Source organism: Salvelinus fontinalis, chromosome 8 (assembly GCF_029448725.1).
Source record: "Salvelinus fontinalis isolate EN_2023a chromosome 8, ASM2944872v1, whole genome shotgun sequence".
In the NCBI taxonomy this organism is placed as follows: domain Eukaryota; kingdom Metazoa; phylum Chordata; class Actinopteri; order Salmoniformes; family Salmonidae; genus Salvelinus; species Salvelinus fontinalis.
In genome coordinates, this window is record NC_074672.1 from 38795659 (window position 1) to 38815659 (window position 20001).

The 20001-nt window shown below is 49.7% G+C and overlaps 1 protein-coding gene across 8 annotated transcripts in view; it reads left to right on the forward strand.

The window, feature by feature from the left end:
• The window catches only part of LOC129861223 (ERC protein 2-like), a 480843-nt gene that overhangs the window by 161256 nt on the left and 299586 nt on the right, over positions 1-20001 (forward strand). For all 8 annotated transcript variants that reach the window (XR_008760519.1, XM_055932445.1, XM_055932443.1 and 5 more), the window contains one exon: positions 18193-18353. Coding sequence is in view for 7 of the 8 variants with exons in the window: in XM_055932445.1 (XP_055788420.1) it covers positions 18193-18353 (161 nt within the window). In the remaining variant the exon portion in view is untranslated. The remainder of the gene's footprint in view (positions 1-18192; positions 18354-20001) is intronic.

Genomic DNA, 20001 nt, shown 5'->3' on the forward strand with positions numbered 1-20001 from the left:
TCTCCTCTCTCTGTCTCTCTCTCTCGCCCTCTCTCTCGCCCTCTCTCTCACTCTCCTTTCTCTGTCTCTCTCTCTCACCCTCTCTCTCGCTCTCCTCTCTATGTATCTCACCCTCACCCTCTCTCTTGCTCTCCTCTCTCTGTCTCTCTCTCTCGCCCTCTCTCTCGCTCTCCTCTCTCTGTCTCTCTCTCTCACCCTCTCTCTCGCTCTCCTCTCTATGTCTCTCACCCTCACGCTCTCTCTTGCTCTCCTCTCTCTGTCTCTCTCTCTCGCCCTCTCTCTTGCTCTCCTCTCTCTGTCTCTCTCTCTCGCCCTCTCTCTCGCTCTCCTCTCTCTGTCTCTCTCTCGCCCTCTCTCTCGCTCTCCTCTCTCTGTCTCTCTCACCCTCTCTCTCGCTCTCCTCTCTATGTCTCTCACCCTCACCCTCTCTCTCCTCTCTCTCTCCTCTCTATAAAGATTTTGGATGTCTGGCACACATAGCTTATTTCCCCCCTGAAACACTTCCTCTGTTCGTTAATGAACACAAATGTTGCTCTCACCTGGGAGAGGAGTCTCAGTCTGAGGGAGGGAACGTTGACACGGAAGGAGTGTAGACAGCTGAAAGACTTCCTCGTTATCGTTTAGAAAAACTCATGTGGCAGTTGTTGAGGTAGCCCGGTGCTGACCAATACTAATGTTCTGCCACCTGAGTAATGGCACCTCTTACAGAATACATGCTGTACATTTTTTCCCCAGAAATGGTAAGAGAGAGTACCAGGGTTTTTATAGTTGCTTTGTTTGTTACGCATGATGCCAAAACATAACAAGCTGCACTTGTATGGTATAGTGGTGTTTCTCAGTAGCCCTCATGTCTTACTGTCTCACTGCACGCTGGGATTGTGTTGGAGCCACCAGGCTTTAAAGGCCCCCTATTCCTCTCTCTCGCGCTCACTCTCTCTCTCTCTCTCTATCGCTGGTCCCATCAGGAACACAGCACGCTCTGAGGGTAAACACAAACAAACAGTTCCTTTGTGGTTTATCCAGCTGCTGAAAGGTACCCAGCTGAGTTTATATGGGGGAGCGATAGCATCGCTCTGTGATCGTCTCCATCTCACCGTGCTGCACATCTCCCACAGCCCTCATAGTGCATTCACTCAACTCTGATCTCCCCGCCCTTACCCACAACAATCACACTCCAGAACCATTTCTACTTTATTCTTCGTCAAGACTAGAACAAAAGAAAAGTGGTCACTGACACGATCCTGGAGAGGTAAGGGGTGCTGTGTTTTGTTCCAGCATAGCACAAACACACCTGATTCAGCTAGTCAAGGGCTTGATGACTAGTTGAAGTCACTTTAATGTCATTCTTCGATGGATACAGAGAGATATAGAGGGAGAAAGATGGATATTGAGAGGTGGAGAGGTAGACAGATGGATACTGAGAGGTAGACAGATGGATACTGAGAGGTAGACAGATGGATACTGAGAGGTAGAGAGGGAGACAGATGGATACTGAGAGGTAGAGAGGGAGACAGATGGATATTGAGAGGTAGAGAGGGAGACAGATGGATACTGAGAGGTAGAGAGGGAGACAGATGGATACTGAGAGGTAGACAGATGGATACTGAGAGGTAGACAGATGGATACTGAGAGGTAGACAGATGGATACTGAGAGGTAGACAGATGGATACTGAGAGGTAGACAGATGGATACTGAGAGGTAGACAGATGGATACTGAGAGGTAGACAGATGGATACTGAGAGGTAGACAGATGGATACTGAGAGGGAGACAGATGGATACTGAGAGGGAGACAGATTGATACTGAGAGGTAGACAGATGGATACTGAGAGGGAGACAGATGGATACTGAGAGGTGGAGAGGGAGACAGATGGATACTGAGAGGTAGAGAGGTAGACAGATTGATATTGAGAGGTAGACAGATGGATACTGAGAGGTAGACAGATGGATACTGAGAGGTAGACAGATGGATACTGAGAGGTAGAGAGGAAAGACAGATGGATACTGAGAGGTAGAGAGGGAGACAGATGGATACTGAGAGGTAGAGAGGGAGACATATGGATACTGAGAGGTAGAGAGGGAGACAGATGGATACTGAGAGGTAGACAGATGGATACTGAGAGGTAGACAGATGGTTACTGAGAGGTAGACAGATGGATACTGAGAGGGAGACAGATGGATACTGAGAGGGAGACAGATGGATACTGAGAGGTAGACAGATGGATACTGAGAGGGAGACAGATTGATACTGAGAGGTAGACAGATGGATACTGAGAGGGAGACAGATGGATACTGAGAGGTGGACAGATGGATACTGAGAGGTAGACAGATGGATACTGAGAGGTAGACAGATGGATACTGAGAGGTAGACAGATTGATACTGAGAGGTAGACAGATGGATACAGAGAGGTATAGAGATGGATACTGAGAGGTAGAGAGGGAGACAGATTGATATTGAGAGGTAGAGAGATGGATACTGAGAGGTAGAGAGATGGATACTGAGAGGTAGAGAGATGGATACTGAGAGGTAGAGAGATGGATACTGAGAGGTAGACAGATGGATACTGAGAGGTAGAGAGGGAGACAGATGGATACTGAGAGGTAGAGAGATGGATACTGAGAGGTAGAGAGATGGATACTGAGAGGTAGAGAGATGGATACTGAGAGGTAGACAGATGGATACTGAGAGGTAGACAGATGGATACTGAGAGGTAGACAGATGGATACTGAGAGGTAGACAGATGGATACTGAGAGGGAGACAGATCGATACTGAGAGGTAGACAGATGGATACTGAGAGGTAGACAGATGGATACTGAGAGGTAGACAGATGGATACTGAGAGGGAGACAGATGGATACTGAGAGGTAGACAGATGGATACTGAGAGGTAGACAGATGGATACTGAGAGGTAGACAGATGGATACTGAGGGGTAGACAGATGGATACTGAGAGGTAGAGAGGGAGACAGATTGATATTGAGAGGTAGAGAGGGAGACAGATTGATATTGAGAGGTAGAGAGGTAGACAGATGGATACTGAGAGGTAGAGAGATGGATACTGAGAGGTAGAGAGATGGATACTGAGAGGTAGACAGATGGATACTGAGAGGGAGACAGATTGATATTGAGAGGTAGAGAGGTAGACAGATGGATACTGAGAGGTAGAGAGATGGATACTGAGAGGTAGACAGATGGATACTGAGAGGTAGACAGATGGAGACAGATTGATACTGAGAGGTAGACAGATGGATACTGAGAGGGAGACAGATGGATACTGAGAGGTAGACAGATGGATACTGAGAGGTAGACAGATGGATACTGAGAGGTAGAGAGGGAGAAAGATTGACACTGAGAGGGACAGCGAAAGAGACTAAGATTAGAAGCAGACAGTATGAGTTATCCTTTAAATGGAGAGAGGGAGAGGGCGCGTCTGTCTAGACCACTATGTATGTGAAAGGTCTGTGTTTGAGTGAAGGCTGGGGATCTGAGGTGCTGAGCTGTGAACGCCGCGGTGGAAATGTGCATTTTCTCACTCTCCACTCGTTTATTTTAGTGATTATGTTCCCTCCATCTCAAGCAGAGAGCTAGATTACATAATTAGACTGCCCTCAGGAGACCTGGGCCATGATTGGTCCTACTACACCAATTATCTTTCTCACTCTCTCTCTCTCTCTCTCTCTCTCTCTCTCTCTCTCTCTCTCTCTCTTTCTCTCTCTCTCTCTTTCCTCCCCCCCCTCTCTCTCTCTCTCTCTCTCTCTCTCTCTCTCTGCTTCTTTTTACCCTCTCCATCAAACCTTTCTCTACCTGGTTGGGCTTCACACTTAGGGGTCTGGCAGTGGTATCCCCTGTTTCTGTGTGTGTGTGTGTGTGTGTGTGTCTCTGTTTCTGTGTGTGTGTGTCTCTCTCTCTCTCTGTTTCTGTGTGTGTGTGTGTGTGTGTCTCTCTGTGAGGTGAGGTTATAGCAGCGCTTGTTGATCCTGCTGCATCAGGTTACTGCCAGCCTGTCACATTCAATTACGCTACTGATGGAGTGACAAACACTGACTGGCTCTAGAGGCTTCTGTCTGCGTGTGCACGCGTGTGCGTGCGTGTGTGTGAGTGTGTGTCGCTAACCCCCAGCTGGGACCTGGCGTCAAGATGACCTACCCACCATCTAGCTCTTTGTTTCGTTTTTTGTTGTTTTGGACTCCGAGGTTAACTAACTAGTGGTGCTGTTTCTGCTGTGGTGAGGATTGACCTTCACCGTCTGACACCGAGACTTAACCAAGATATCATGTGGATTGTCTCTCTCTATGTCTATCTGTTGGGGAAAAGGGAGGTGTTTCAGGTAGCTCTGGCCTGACTCTCAACACCTAGTTACCTTCTCCTGTGAACCCCAGGCCTCTGGACCTTTCTGCTCCGGGAAGAGAGTGTGAAAGTGTGAATGTGTGGGCCGAGTGAGGGAATGAGGAGAGGAGGAGAGAGGGACTGGATTGGAGGGTTTAGTATTTCTGTCCAATGTTTTCTTTCACAGCTTCGTCACCCAATGTGTGGAAGGATCTATTTTCCCCCTCTCTCCATAGGTGTCAGAAAGGCCACACACACACACACACACACACACACACACACACACACACACACACACACACACACACACACACACACACACACACACACACACACACACACACACACACACACACACACACACACACACACAGAGCTCATACCCCCACTCTCTATCACAGATGTCTTATTCTTGGGTATTTTTTCCCATTTTCTTACATTTTCTCCTGTCTCTCAGGTAGGTTTGTGGTTCAGTAGAGCTGTGTGATGTACTGTACAGAGCTGGACTGAAACCTGTCATCACTGTCAATGGCTCTGCTCCGGCCCCCTCCCAATCCCCCCCTCCCCCCCACTCCTCTTCATTCCCAGGGGACCATGCATGAGACAGCTGAGCGAATCAGAGAGCTGGAACGAGCGCTGAGCGAGAGCACAAACACCTCCGCCCACAGGGAGGCACTGTGGGTCCAGGAGGAGGCTGCACGCACGCAAGCACAGAGACAGGTTCATGTCATACACCACACACACACACACACACACACACACACACACACACACACACACACACACACACACACACACACACACACACACACACACACACACACACACACACACACACACACACACACACACACACACACACACACACACACACACACACTGTGACATATGTCTTGGTCCTTGCTGTCTTTTATCATCAATATACTAAACATTGGGATATTATAACACACATTATAGATCAGAGAACTGATAGTAAACCAGTAATTGCACCTCCATGTGGCCAGAGATGTAATAGCAGATAGATGAAGGTATTTTGTTAGACTAGTTAACCCTGACTCCACCTGACCAGTCCTCCTCTCTCTGTCCTGTGGTCATTTAACTGACCATTCCTCCTCTCTCTCTCTGTCCTGCTGTCATTTAACTGACCATTCCTCCTCTCTCTCTGTCCTGCTGTCATTTAACTGACCATTCCTCCTCTCTCTGTCCTGCTGTCATTTAACTGACCATTCCTCCTCTCTCTCTCTGTCCTGCGGTCATTTAACTGACCATTCCTCCTCTCTCTGTCCTGCGGTCATTTAACTGACCATTCCTCCTCTCTCTCTGTCCTGCGGTCATTTAACTGACCATTCCTCCTCTCTCTCTGTCCTGCGGTCATTTAACTGACCATTCCTCCTCTCTCTCTCTGTCCTGCTGTCATTTAACTGACCAGTCCTCCTCTCTCTCTGTCCTGCGGTCATTTAACTGACCATTCCTCCTCTCTCTCTGTCCTGCGGTCATTTAACTGACCATTCCTCCTCTCTCTCTCTGTCCTGCTGTCATTTAACTGACCATTCCTCCTCTCTCTCTGTCCTGCTGTCATTTAACTGACCATTCCTCCCCTCTCTCTGTCCTGCGGTCATTTAACTGACCATTCCTCCTCTCTCTCTGTCCTGCTGTCATTTAACTGACCATTCCTCCTCTCTCTCTGTCCTGCGGTCATTTAACTGACCATTCCTCCTCTCTCTCTCTGTCCTGCTGTCATTTAACTGACCATTCCTCCTCTCTCTCTCTGTCCTGCTGTCATTTAACTGACCATTCCTCTCTCTCTCTGTCCTGCTGTCATTTAACTGACCATTCCTCCTCTCTCTCTGTCCTGCTGTCATTTAACTGACCATTCCTCCTCTCTCTCTGTCCTGCTGTCATTTAACTGACCATTCCTCCTCTCTCTCTGTCCTGCTGTCATTTAACTGACCAGTCCTCTCTCTCTCTCTGTCCTGTGGTCATTTAACTGACCATTCCTCCTCTCTCTCTGTCCTGCTGTCATTTAACTGACCAGTCCTCCTCCTCTCTCTGTCCTGCTGTCATTTAACTGACCATTCCTCCTCTCTCTCTGTCCTGCTGTCATTTAACTGACCATTCCTCCTCTCTCTCTGTCCTGCGGTCATTTAACTGACCATTCCTCCTCTCTCTCTGTCCTGCGGTCATTTAACTGACCATTCCTCCTCTGTCTCTGTCCTGCTGTCATTTAACTGACCATTCCTCCCCTCTCTCTGTCCTGCGGTCATTTAACTGACCATTCCTCTCTCTCTCTGTCCTGCGGTCATTTAACTGACCAGTCCTCCTCTCTCTCTCTGTCCTGCGGTCATTTAACTGACCATTCCTCCTCTCTCTCTGTCCTGCTGTCATTTAACTGACCATTCCTCCTCTCTCTCTGTCCTGCTGTCTTTTAACTGTCCATTCCTCCTCTCTCTCTGTCCTGCAGTCATTTAACTGACCATTCCTCCTCTCTCTCTCTGTCCTGCTGTCATTTAACTGACCATTCCTCCTCTCTCTCTCTGTCCTGCTGTCATTTAACTGACCATTCCTCTCTCTCTCTGTCCTGCTGTCATTTAACTGACCATTCCTCCTCTCTCTCTGTCCTGCTGTCATTTAACTGACCATTCCTCCTCTCTCTCTGTCCTGCTGTCATTTAACTGACCAGTCCTCTCTCTCTCTCTGTCCTGTGGTCATTTAACTGACCATTCCTCCTCTCTCTCTGTCCTGCTGTCATTTAACTGACCAGTCCTCCTCCTCTCTCTGTCCTGCTGTCATTTAACTGACCATTCCTCCTCTCTCTCTGTCCTGCTGTCATTTAACTGACCATTCCTCCTCTCTCTCTCTGTCCTGCGGTCATTTAACTGACCATTCATCCTCTCTCTCTCTGTCCTGTGGTCATTTAACTGACCATTCCTCCTCTCTCTCTCTGTCCTGCTGTCATTTAACTGACCATTCCTCCTCTCTCTCTCTGTCCTGCGGTCATTTAACTGACCAGTCCTCCTCTCTCTCTCTGTCCTGCGGTCATTTAACTGACCATTCCTCCTCTCTCTCTGTCCTGTGGTCATTTAACTGACCATTCCTCCTCTCTCTCTGTCCTGTGGTCATTTAACTGACCATTCCTCCTCTCTCTCTCTGTCCTGTGGTCATTTAACTGACCATTCCTCCTCTCTCTCTCTGTCCTGTGGTCATTTAACTGACCATTCCTCCTCTCTCTCTTTCCTGCTATAACAAAATGTCTTCCTTTAACTGATTCCACTTTTCTCCTCTTCTCTCAGGATGCTGAAAGTGCCTTCCCCAATTCCACTTCCAATTTATTTTCAGCTTCTCTTTGAATTTGCTGCAGTACGTGTGTGTGTGTGTGTGTGTGTGTGTGTGTGTGTCCGTGCCTGTGCATGCGTGTGTGTGTGTGTGTGTGTCTGTGTGTGTGTGTGTGTGTGTGTGCGTGTGTGTGTGTGCAGCCCACACTCTCTTCTGGGACTAAACCCTACTGATACTATAAATCTACCCACAACACTCATTGACATTCTTTTAAACGTCTTTTATAAGTGAAAAGTCAGTCTTTAAGAACCTCTGAGAGTGATGATGTCATTGATACCGGAGTGTACCCTGCTATCCCATCACATGACCTTATTCTGGGGAGAATACCAAGGCTCTAATGTTGTCTTCTTAACCGTATAAGGAGTTTTTAACTGTCTCTTCTCTAACGTTTACCAAACGTTGTGGTGTGGCTCAGAGTGCTGTGTCCTCCTGGTTTTAGTTTCCACTGGTAAACAGAAGAACGGATGACCTGAAGTCAACTCTGTCTGCCTTGTATGTCTTTCCGTCTGCCTGCCTGCCTGTCTGTCTGCCTGTATTACTGCCTGCCTGCCTGTCTCTCGCTCTGTCTTTCTGTAAGTCAGCTGTCAGTGATCAGTGTAGATCAGAGCCTCCTCTCGGGACTCACTGGGTTATCGCGTCTGATTGGCTAAATCTGGGTTATGTGGAGAAGAGATCAAACATCCATATGAGCCCCTATGTGCCCACCTACTGAGCTGGGCCTTGTAGGACTGTGTTGGACTGGGCTGGACTGGGCTGGACTGGGCTGGACTGGGCTGGACTGGGCTGGACCGTGTTGGACTGGGCTGGACGGTGTTGGACTGGGCTGGACGGTGTTGGACTGGGCTGGACGGTGTTGGACTGGGCTGGACGGTGTTGGACTGGGCTGGATGATGTTGGACTGGGCTGGACGGTGTTGGACTGGGCTGGACGGTGTTGGACTGGGCTGGACGGTGTTGGACTGTGTTGGACCGGGCTGGACTGTGTTGGACCGGGCTGGACTGTGTTGGACCGGGCTGGACTGTGTTGGACCGGGCTGGACTCTGTTGGACCGGGCTGGACTGTGTTGGACCGGGCTGGACTGTGTTGGACCGGGCTGGACTGTGTTGGACTGGGCTGGACCGTGTTGGACCGGGCTGGACCGGGCTGGACTTTGTTGGACCGGGCTGGACTGTGTTGGACCGGGCTGGACTGTGTTGGACCGGGCTGGACCGTGTTGGACCGTGTTGGACCGTGTTGGACCGTGTTGGACCGGGCTGGACCGGGCTGGACCGTGTTGGACCGGGCTGACCGTGTTGGACCGGGCTGGACCGTGTTGGGCCGGGCTGGACCGTGTTGGGCCGGGCTGGACCGTGTTGGACCGGGCTGGACCGTGTTGGACCGGGCTGGACCGTGTTGGACCGGGCTGGACGGTGTTGGACCGGGCTGGACGGTGTTGGACTGGGCTGGATGATGTTGGACTGGGCTGGACGGTGTTGGACTGGGCTGGACGGTGTTGGACTGGGCTGGACGGTGTTGGACTGTGTTGGACCGGGCTGGACTGTGTTGGACCGGGCTGGACTGTGTTGGACCGGGCTGGACTCTGTTGGACCGGGCTGGACTGTGTTGGACCGGGCTGGACTGTGTTGGACCGGGCTGGACTGTGTTGGACCGGGCTGGACCGTGTTGGACCGGGCTGGACCGGGCTGGACTTTGTTGGACCGGGCTGGACTGTGTTGGACCGGGCTGGACTGTGTTGGACCGGGCTGGACCGTGTTGGACCGTGTTGGACCGTGTTGGACCGGGCTGGACCGGGCTGGACCGTGTTGGACCGGGCTGACCGTGTTGGACCGGGCTGACCGTGTTGGACCGGGCTGGACCGTGTTGGGCCGGGCTGGACCGTGTTGGGCCGGGCTGGACCGTGTTGGACCGGGCTGGACCGTGTTGGACCGGGCTGGACCGTGTTGGACCGGGCTGGACCGTGTTGGGTTGGGCTGGGTTAAGTCAACTTGACTTGAGTTTCTCTGTCTCTCTTCCTCTGTCTGTTTGTCCGTCTCTCTTCCTCCGTCTCTCTTCCTTTCTGTCTGTTTGTCCGTCTCTCTTCCTCCGTCTCTCTTCCTTTCTGTCTGTTTGTCTGTCTCTCTTCCTCTGTCTGTTTGTCCGTCTCTCTTCCTCCGTCTCTCTTCCTTTCTGTCTGTTTGTCCGTCTCTCTTCCTCCGTCTCTCTTCCTTTCTGTCTGTTTGTCTGTCTCTCTTCCTCTGTCTGTTTGTCCGTCTCTCTTCCTCCGTCTCTCTTCCTTTCTGTCTGTTTGTCCGTCTCTCTTCCTCCGTCTCTCTTCCTTTCTGTCTGTTTGTCTGTCTCTCTTCCTCTGTCTGTTTGTCCGTCTCTCTTCCTCCGTCTCTCTTCCTTTCTGTCTGTTTGTCTGTCTCTCTTCCTCTCTGTCTGTTTGTCTGTCTCTCTTCCTCCTCTTTCCCTTCATTTTCTCTCACACTAAGTTTTTCTTATGGGAGCTATAAAGAGTCAAAGTCAAGAACTAGGTTGTGTGAGCGTGAGTTTGTGTGAGCGTGTGTGTGTGTGTGTGTGTGTGTGAGCGTGTGTGTGTGAGCGTGTGTGTGTGTGTGTGTGTGTGTGTGTGAGCGTGTGTGTGTCTGCGGTGAGAAAGAGAAACAGCAAGAGGGTGAGTTTCCTTCTGGTGTGAGCGTGTGTGTGAGCGTGCATTAGAATTAGAGTGACCTTGCATTACTTATGACTGCCAGCAACATGAGCACAATCTGCGGCTAGAACAAGTATGAATACATGATACTGAACAGTGTCGGGTTCACACACACACACACACACACACACACACACACACACACACACACACACACACACACACACACACACACACACACACACACATACACATACACACACACACACACACACACACACACACACACACACACACACACACACATACACACACGGGTAGAGAGTGCAGGACAAGAGGAGAGGAGCAGAGGATAGACAAAGAGGAGTATTTGTGTAACATTATTGGAACTAATACTACATTTAGTTTAAAAAACGTATCTCAGGAACTGTGAAGTGGCTAAGCACACAGAGAACCCTCTCTCAACATTCCAGCAACTGAAAAACATGGACATTCTTTTACTGTCAACACTCAGCTTCACACAGTCACACTGTTCACTGTCCTCACACTGACACACAACAGCAGCCATCACAGATTCACACAGTCACACTGTTCACTCTCCCCACACTGACACACAGCAGCAGCCATCACAGATTCACACAGTCACACTGTTCACTGTCCTCACACTGACACACAGCAGCAGCCATCACAGATTCACACAGTCACACTGTTCACTATCCTCACACTGACACACAGCAGCAGCCATCACAGGTTCACACAGTCACACTGTTCACTGTCCTCACACTGACACACAGCAGCAGCCATCACAGATTCACACAGTCACACTGTTCACTGTCCTCACACTGACACACAGCAGCAGCCATCACAGATTCACACAGTCACACTGTTCACTCTCCTCACACTGACACACAGCAGCAGCCATCACAGATTCACACAGTCACACTGTTCACTCTCCTCACACTGACACACAGCAGCAGCCATCACAGATTCACACAGTCACACTGTTCACTGTCCTCACACTGACACACAGCAGCAGCCATCACAGATTCACACAGTCACACTGTTCACTCTCCCCACACTGACACACAGCAGCAGCCATCACAGATTCACACAGTCACACTGTTCACTGTCCTCACACTGACACACAGCAGCAGCCATCACAGATTCACACAGTCACACTGTTCACTGTCCTCACACTGACACACAGCAGCAGCCATCACAGATTCACACAGTCACACTGTTCACTCTCCCCACACTGACACACAGCAGCAGCCATCACAGATTCACACAGTCACACTGTTCACTGTCCTCACACTGACACACAGCAGCAGCCATCACAGATTCACACAGTCACACTGTGAGTTAGAAATGAAATACAGCTAACAGCAATCAGATCAGGCTGCTGTTATGATCCTGAGTCAGAGAGAGAGAGTGATATCTTGCTTTGCCATTTATCCAGATAGACGTTACAGGAGATATTAGAGGTAATTGTCTTGCTCAAGGGCACATCAACACATTTTTCAGCTAGTCAGCTCTGGGATTTGAACAGCCAACCTTTCAGTTACTGGCCCATCTCTTTTAACCGCTAGGCTAGAGAGAGCGAGAGAAGAAGTGATGGAGGAATAGAGAACAATGGAGAAGGAGAGAAGAAGAGATGGAGGGAGAGAGAGCAAGGGAGAAGGAGAGAAGAAGAGATGGGGGGAGATAGAGCAAGGGAGAATGAGAGAATAAGAGATGGAGGGAGAGAGAGCAAGGGAGAAGGAGAGAAGAAGAGATGGAGGGAGAGAGAGCAAGGGAGAAGGAGAGATGGAGAGAGAGAGCAAGGGAGAAGGAGAGAAGAAGAGATGGAGGGAGAGAGAGCAAGGGAGAATGAGAGAAGAAGAGATGGAGGGAGAGAGCAAGGGAGAAGGAGAGATGGAGGGAGAGAGAGCAAGGGAGAAGGAGAGAAGAAGAGATGGAGGGAGAGAGAGCAAGGGAGAAGGAGAGAAGAATAGATGGAGGGAGAGAAAGCAAGGGAGAAGGAGAGATGGATGGAGAGAGAGCAAGGGAGAAGGAGAGAAGGAGAGATGGAGGGAGAGGGAGCAAGGGAGAAGGAGAGAAGAATAGATGGAGGGAGAGCAAGGGAGAAGGAGAGAAGGAGAGATGGAGGGAGAGGGAGCAAGGGAGAAGGAGAGAAGGAGAGATGGAGGGAGAGGGAGCAAGGGAGAAGGAGAGAAGGAGAGATGGAGGGAGAGAGAGCAAGAGAGAAGGAGAGATGGAGGGAGAGGGAGCAAGGGAGCAAGGGAGAAGGAGAGATGGAGAGATGGAGGGAGAGAGAGCAAGGGAGAAGGAGAGAAGGAGAGATGGAGGGAGAGGGAGCAAGGGAGAAGGAGAGATGGAGGGAGAGAGAGCAAGGGAGAAGGAGAGAAGGAGAGATGGAGGGAGAGGGAGCAAGGGAGAAGGAGAGATGGAGGGAGAGGGAGAAGGAGAGAAGGAGAGATGGAGGGAGAGAGAGCAAGGGAGAAGGAGAGAAGGAGAGATGGAGGGAGAGAGAGCAAGGGAGAAGGAGAGAAGGAGAGATGGAGGGAGAGAGAGCAAGGGAGAAGGAGAGAAGGAGGGAGAGAGAGAAAGGACCAGGTCCTTCTAAAACATCACCTGACTCAGTTTTAGACCGCGCTGCCAGCATCATATTCTCACATTTTTTATCCCTCTTTTCTTTATTCTCCCTTTCTTCCCTCCCTCGCTCCCAGAGTAATCAGTCTCATGATGTTTAATGCGCTGAAAGTCTCCCATCAGCCAGGGCTGCTGAAATGGAGCGTGGGTAATGCCTCGGGTCACTAGACTTCACACCCCCAGCCAGCCTTCTCTCACTCCCTCCCTCTCACTCTCTCCATCTCTCCCTCTTTGTCTATCTTTCTCTGGTTTGCTCAATTATTTCTCTCTCCCCTTCTGTCTCTCTCTGTCCCTCTCTCTCTCCCTCTCTGTCCCTCTCTCTCTCCCCTTCTGTCTGTCTCTCTCTCCCTCTGCTCCCCCCTCTCTCTCTCCCTCCCTGTCTGTCTCTCTCTCCCTCTGCTCCCCCCTCTTTCTCCCCTTCTGTCCATCTCTCTCTCCCTCTGCTCCCCCTCTCTCTCTGCCTCTCTGTCTGTCTCTCTCTCCCTCTGCTCCCCCTCTCTCTCTCCCTCTCTGTCCATCTCTCTCACCCTCTCTGTGGCGTTTGAACTAGGCCTTTGAACCATCAACACCGACGTGAATGGACAAGAGGGATTTGGCCGGGGCTCTGAGCCCCCAATCAGCTTAATGTCCAACGGGGCTTTAGGTGGTCTTAGCAGGCATTACCTTGGTGAGGGGGCTTTCCCTTGAAGTTGAGCTAAATTAGCACGCACAGGCTCAGCTCTAAGCTGATTAAGACCCTAATTTCACTAAAATGTATTCCTTATTAATGATGTGATTGTGAAAGGACGACTGGCTATTTGTGTGGCTAGACTCGACAAGGGGTGAGGGGGTTGGGGAGTGATGGAGGGAGAGTTTGGGAGAGGTGCTGGGTTGGAAGAGTTCCTGGGGTTGGGAGAGGTGCCGGGTTTGGGAGAAGTGCCTGGTTTGGGAGAGGTGCCGGATTTGGGAGAGGTGCCTGGTTTGGGAGAGGTGCCGGGTTTGGGAGAGGTGCCGGGTTTGGGAGAGGTGCCGGGTTTGGGAGAGGTGCCGGGTTTGGAAGAGGTGCCGGGTTTGGGAGAGGTGCCGGGTTTGGAAGAGGTGCCGGGTTTGGGAGAGTTGCCGGGTTTGGGAGAGGTGCCGGGTTTGGGAGAGGTGCCGGGTTTGGGAGAGGTGCCGGGTTTGGAAGAGGTGCCGGGTTTGGGTGAGGTGCCGGGTTTGTAAGAGTTGCCGCGGTTGGGAGAGGTGCTGGGGTTGGGAGAGGTGCTGGGGTTGGAAGAGGTGCCGGGTTTGGAAGAGTTGCTGGGGTTGGGAGAGGTGCCTGGTTTGGAAGAGGTGCCGGGTTTGGAAGAGGTGCCGGGTTTGGGAGAGGTGCCGAGTTTGGGAGAGGTGCCAGGTTTGGAAGAGGTGCCGGGTTTGGGAGAGGTGCCGGGTTTGGGAGAGGTGCCGGGTTTGGGAGAGGTGCCGGGTTTGGGAGAGTTGCCGGGTTTGGGAGAGTTGCCGGGTTTGGGAGAGTTGCCGGGTTTGGGAGAGGTGCCGGGTTTGGGAGAGTTGCCGGGTTTGGGAGAGGTGCCGGGTTTGGGAGAGTTGCCGGGTTTGGGAGAGTTGCCGGGTTTGGAAGAGGTGCCGGGTTTGGGAGAGGTGCCGGGTTTGGGAGAGGTGCCGGGTTTGGGAGAGGTGCCGGGTTTGGAAGAGGTGCCTGGTTTGGGAGAGGTGCCTGGTTTGGGAGAGGTGCCTGGTTTGGGAGACGTGTCTGGTTTGGGAGAGGTGCCGGGTTGGCTGCTGAATTTCGGGAGATGTGCTGAGTCTTGGGGGTTATGGGGGGGGGGGGGGGGGTAGAGAAACCAGAGATCTTTTGAAACTTTGAAATTTGACATTTGGAGCAACTTCAAAACGGACGTTCTGCACTGAGACTGTGAGAGCTTGTTGAGAGAGACGTGTTGTAGGGCTGATGTGGATGTTTGGGGACTGGAAGGATGTAGAGGGGTGACCGTTGGAGGACAGGGATTATGTTGGTGTTTTGGGATTTAGAGACCCACTGTACTGATTGTTGAGTAAGGCGTGTCACTCTTTCACTCTCCCTTCGTCTTACATATTCATTTTCTTCTGAATCCTTCTCGTCTCATTTCCCATCTCCTCTTCTCCTCAGATGGGATATTCATGAAGAGTGAGTGAGCACATTTTGGACATCTGTGAAGCACACCTAGCGAGGGGGAGAGAAAAAGAGAGGGGGAGAGACAGAGGGTGTCCTGAAAAATGTGTGAACGATTTGGCCCCTTCATAAAAGAGGCCCAATTCTTTTTTTCCATGTCCTACCACATGGTGAGCCTCTCTCTCACACACACACGCACGCACACACGCACGCACGCACGCGATAACTATGGAAAGAGAGAGTGGACAGTGAAAATTGTTATAAATTATTTTCTTTCTGGGTTCATGGCCCAAGAACAGATATCTTGTATCATTGATGTAATTAGAAGACTGACAAAGTGCATTATTATTTAAGAGCTATAATTAGATAATTCTGTCTTCAGACCATCTGATCCTCAGCCGAGGACTTCCTGGTGGAGAGTGAGCTACTTCCTGTTAACAGTAAGACACTTCCTGTCAGGATAAGAGTCCCCCAAGGACAGGTCTTTCAGGCACCAGCAGAGTGGGAGACACAGACACCCTACTTGAGGACAGGGTCACCTCTAGCTGACACAGCGTCTTGTCAAAGGTAGAACCTTACAGTTTCCACAATATCAGTCCCCCTTTTAGATACAACATTTCTGTTTTGAGGTGTAAACAAAGGAAGGTTGTACCTGCTCCAGATATAGTAAGAAGGAGAATAATGTAGGACTAGAATGAGAAAGGCAAGGCTATGTGACCCCTGCTTCCAGCTCTAGGGTCATGTGCCATGTCATTCAGCTGACCTCTGACCCAGGGTAATTTCACCTCTGTCAGTCAGCCATGAGGTAGTACTTTCATTTTATTATCATACCAGAGGAGGAAACACACACACACACACACACACACACACACACACACACACACACACACACACACACACACACACACACACACACACACACACACACACACACACACACACACACACACACACACCCACCCACACACACACACACACACACACCCCTCACACACACACACACACACACACACACACACACACACACACACACACACACACACACACACACACACACACACACACACACACACACACACACACACACACACACACACACACACCCCTCACACACACATCCTCCCCTCACACACACATACCACCCTCACACACACACATACCCCCTGACACACACATACCCCCCTCACACACACACACATACCCCCCTCACACACACACATACCCCCCTCACACACACGTACCCCCCTCACACACACGTACCTCCCGCACACACATGTACCCCCCTCACACACCCGTACCCCCCTCACACACACATACCCCCTCACACACACACATACCCCCCTCACACACACGTACCCCCCTCACACACACGTACCTCCCTCACACACATGTACCTCCCTCACACACATGTACCCCCCTCACACACCCGTACCCCGCTCATACACATGTACTCCCCTCACACACACACATACCCCCTCACACACAGGGGAAGAAAATAATTGTGTGTATGCATATAAAAAAACGTCCTCTCACTGTCAACTACGTTTATTTTCAGAAAACGTAACATGTGTAAATATTTGTAGGAACATAAGATTCAACAACTGAGACATAAACTGAGCAAGTTCCATAGACATGTGACTAACAGAAATGGAATAATGTGTCCCTGAACAAAGGGGGGGGGGGCAAAATCAAAAGTAACAGTCAGAATTTGGTGTGGCCACCAGCTGCATTAAGTACTGCAGTGCATCTTCTCCTCATGGACTGCACCAGATTTTCCAGTTCTTGCTGTGAGATGTTACCCCACTCTTCCACCAAGGCACCTGCAAGTTCACATTTCTGGGGGGAATGGCCTTAGCCCTCACCCTCTGATCCAACAGGTCCCAGACGTGCTCAATGGGATTGAGATCTGGGCTCTTTGCTGGCCATGGCAGAACACTGACATTCCTGTCTTTCAGGAAATCATGCACAGAACGAGCAGTATGGCTGGTGGCATTGTCATGTCAGGATGAGCCTGCAGGAAGGGTACCACATGAGGGAGGAGGATGTCTTCCCTGTAACGCACTGCACAGCATTGAGATTACCTGCAATGACAACAAGCTCAGTCCGATGATGCTGTGACACACCGCCCCAGACCATGACAGACCCTCCACCTCCAAATCGATCCCGCTCCAGAGTACAGGCCTCGGTGTAACGCACATTCCTTCGACGATAAACGCGAATCCGACAATCACCGCTGGTGAGACAAAAAAACTGACTCGTCAGTGAAGAGCACTTTCGCCAGTCCTGTCTGGTCCAGCGACGGTGGGTTTGTGCCCATAGGCGACGTTGTTGCCGGTGATGTCTGGTGAGGACCTGCCTTACAACAGGCCTACAAGCCCTCAGTCCAGCCTCTCTCAGCCTATTGCGGACAGTCTCAGCACTGATGGAGGGATTGTGCGTTCCTGGTGTAACTCGGGCAGTTGTTGTTGTCATCCTGTGCCTGTCCCGCAGGTGTGATGTTCGGATGTACTGATCCTGTGCAGGTGTTGTTACACCTGGTCTGCCACTGCGAGGATGATCAGCTGTCCGTCCTGTCTCCCTGTAGCGTCTCACAGTACTGACATTGCAGTTTATTGCCCTGGCCACATCTGCAGTCCTCATGCCTCCTTGCAGCATGCCTCAGGCACGTTCACGCAGATGAGCAGGGACCCTGGGCATCTTTCTTATGGTGTTTTTCAGAGTTAGTAGAAAGGCCTCTTTAGTGTCCTAAGTTTTCATAACTGTGACCTTAATTGCCTACCGTCTGTAAGCTGTTAGTGTCTTAACAACCGTTCCACAGGTGCATGTTCATTAATTGTTTATGGTTCATTGAACAAACATTGTTAAACAGTGTTTAAACCCTTTACAATGAAGATCTGTGAAGTTATTTGGATTTTTATGATTTATCTTTGAAAGACAGGGTCCTGAAAAAGGGACGTTTCTTTTTTTGCAGAGTTTGTGTGTATTGTATGTGTGTATGCAGTATCTGTGTATGTCAGTGTGTGTCAGTATGTGTGAGTGTGTGTCTCTGTTTGTCAGTGCCTATGGGTATTGTTGCATGCAAGTGGATGTGTTTAACAGCCCTCTCTACCTGTCTGTCTCTCTCAGCTGGAGGAGATGATGAATGCCCTGGAGAAGACCAGGCAGGAGCTGGACACCACCAAGCAGCGCCTCTCCACTACCCAGCACTCCCTGCACGAGCGGGACGGTCACCTGACCAACCTGAGGCTGGAGAGACGCAAACAGCTGGAGGAGATATTGGAGATGAAGTGAGTCTATACCTGTCTGTCTGTGCGTCTGTCTGTCTGTCTGTGCGTCTATCTATCTGTCTGTCTCCTTAGTTCTTTGTCTCTCTTTTTTGCCATCTCTGCCTCTGGACATATAGTGTAGTTGTCTGTTTCTACCTCTGGACATATAGTGTAGTTGTCTGTTTCTGCCTCTGGACATATAGTGTAGTTGTCTGTTTCTCTCTCTGGACATATAGTATAGTTGTCTGTTTCTCTCTCTGGACATATAGTATAGTTGTCAGTTTCTACTTCTGGACATATAGTGTAGTTGTCAGTTTCTACCTCTGGACATATAGTATAGTTGTCTGTTTCTACCTCTGGACATATAGTATAGTTGTCTGTTTCTCTCTCTGGACATATAGTATAATTGTCTGTTTCTACCTCTGGACATATAGTATAGTTGTCAGTTTCTACCTCTGGACATATAGTATAGTTGTCTGTTTCTACCTCTGGACATATAGTATAGTTGTCTGTTTCTACCTCTGGACATATAGTATAGTTGTCTGTTTCTCTCTCTGGACATATAGTATAGTTGTCTGTTTCTACCTCTGGACATATAGTATAGTTGTCTGTTTCTCTCTCTGGACATATAGTATAGTTGTCTGTTTCTCTCTCTGGACATATAGTATAGTTGTCTGTTTCTACCTCTGGACATATAGTATAGTTGTCTGTTTCTACCTCTGGACATATAGTATAGTTGTCTGTTTCTACCTCTGGACATATAGTATAGTTGTCAGATTCTACCTCTGGACATATAGTATAGTTGTCTGTTTCTACCTCTGGACATATAGTATAGTTGTCTGTTTCTCTCTCTGGACATATAGTATAGTTGTCAGTTTCTACTTCTGGACATATAGTGTAGTTGTCTGTTTCTACCTCTGGACATATAGTATAGTTGTCTGTTTCTCTCTCTGGACATATAGTATAGTTGTCTGTTTCTACCTCTGGACATATAGTATAATTGTCTGTTTCTCTCTCTGGACATATAGTGTAGTTGTCTGTTTCTACCTCTGGACATATAGTATAGTTGTCTGTTTCTCTCTCTGGACATATAGTATAGTTGTCTGTTTCTACCTCTGGACATATAGTATAGTTGTCTGTTTCTACCTCTGGACATATTGTATAGTTGTCTGTTTCTCTCTCTGGACATATAGTGTAGTTGTCTGTTTCTCTCTCTGGACATATAGTATAGTTATCTATTTATCTCTCTGGACATATAGTATAGTTATCTATTTATCTCGCTCTCTCCCTCCCTGTCTGTTTTCTCTCCCTCTCTCTCGTTCTTCACTGTTTTTCCCTTTTCTTGTGGCAATAGGTAACAAATCTTGGTGCTGTGATGGCACACTGTGGTATTTCACCCAGTAGACATGGGAGTTTATCAACATTGGATTTTTGTTTTCTAATTCTTTGTGGATTTGTGTAATCTGAGGGAAATATGTGTCTCTAATATGGTCATACATTTGGCAGGAGGTTAGGAAGTGCAGCTCAGTTTCCACCTCATTTTGTGGGCAGTGTGCACATAGCCTGTTTTCTCTTGAGATCCAGGTCTGCCTACGGCGACCTTTCTCAATAGCAAGGCTATGCTCACTGAGTCTGTATCAGGTATTCTGGCGCTGTGTACTCTCTGTTT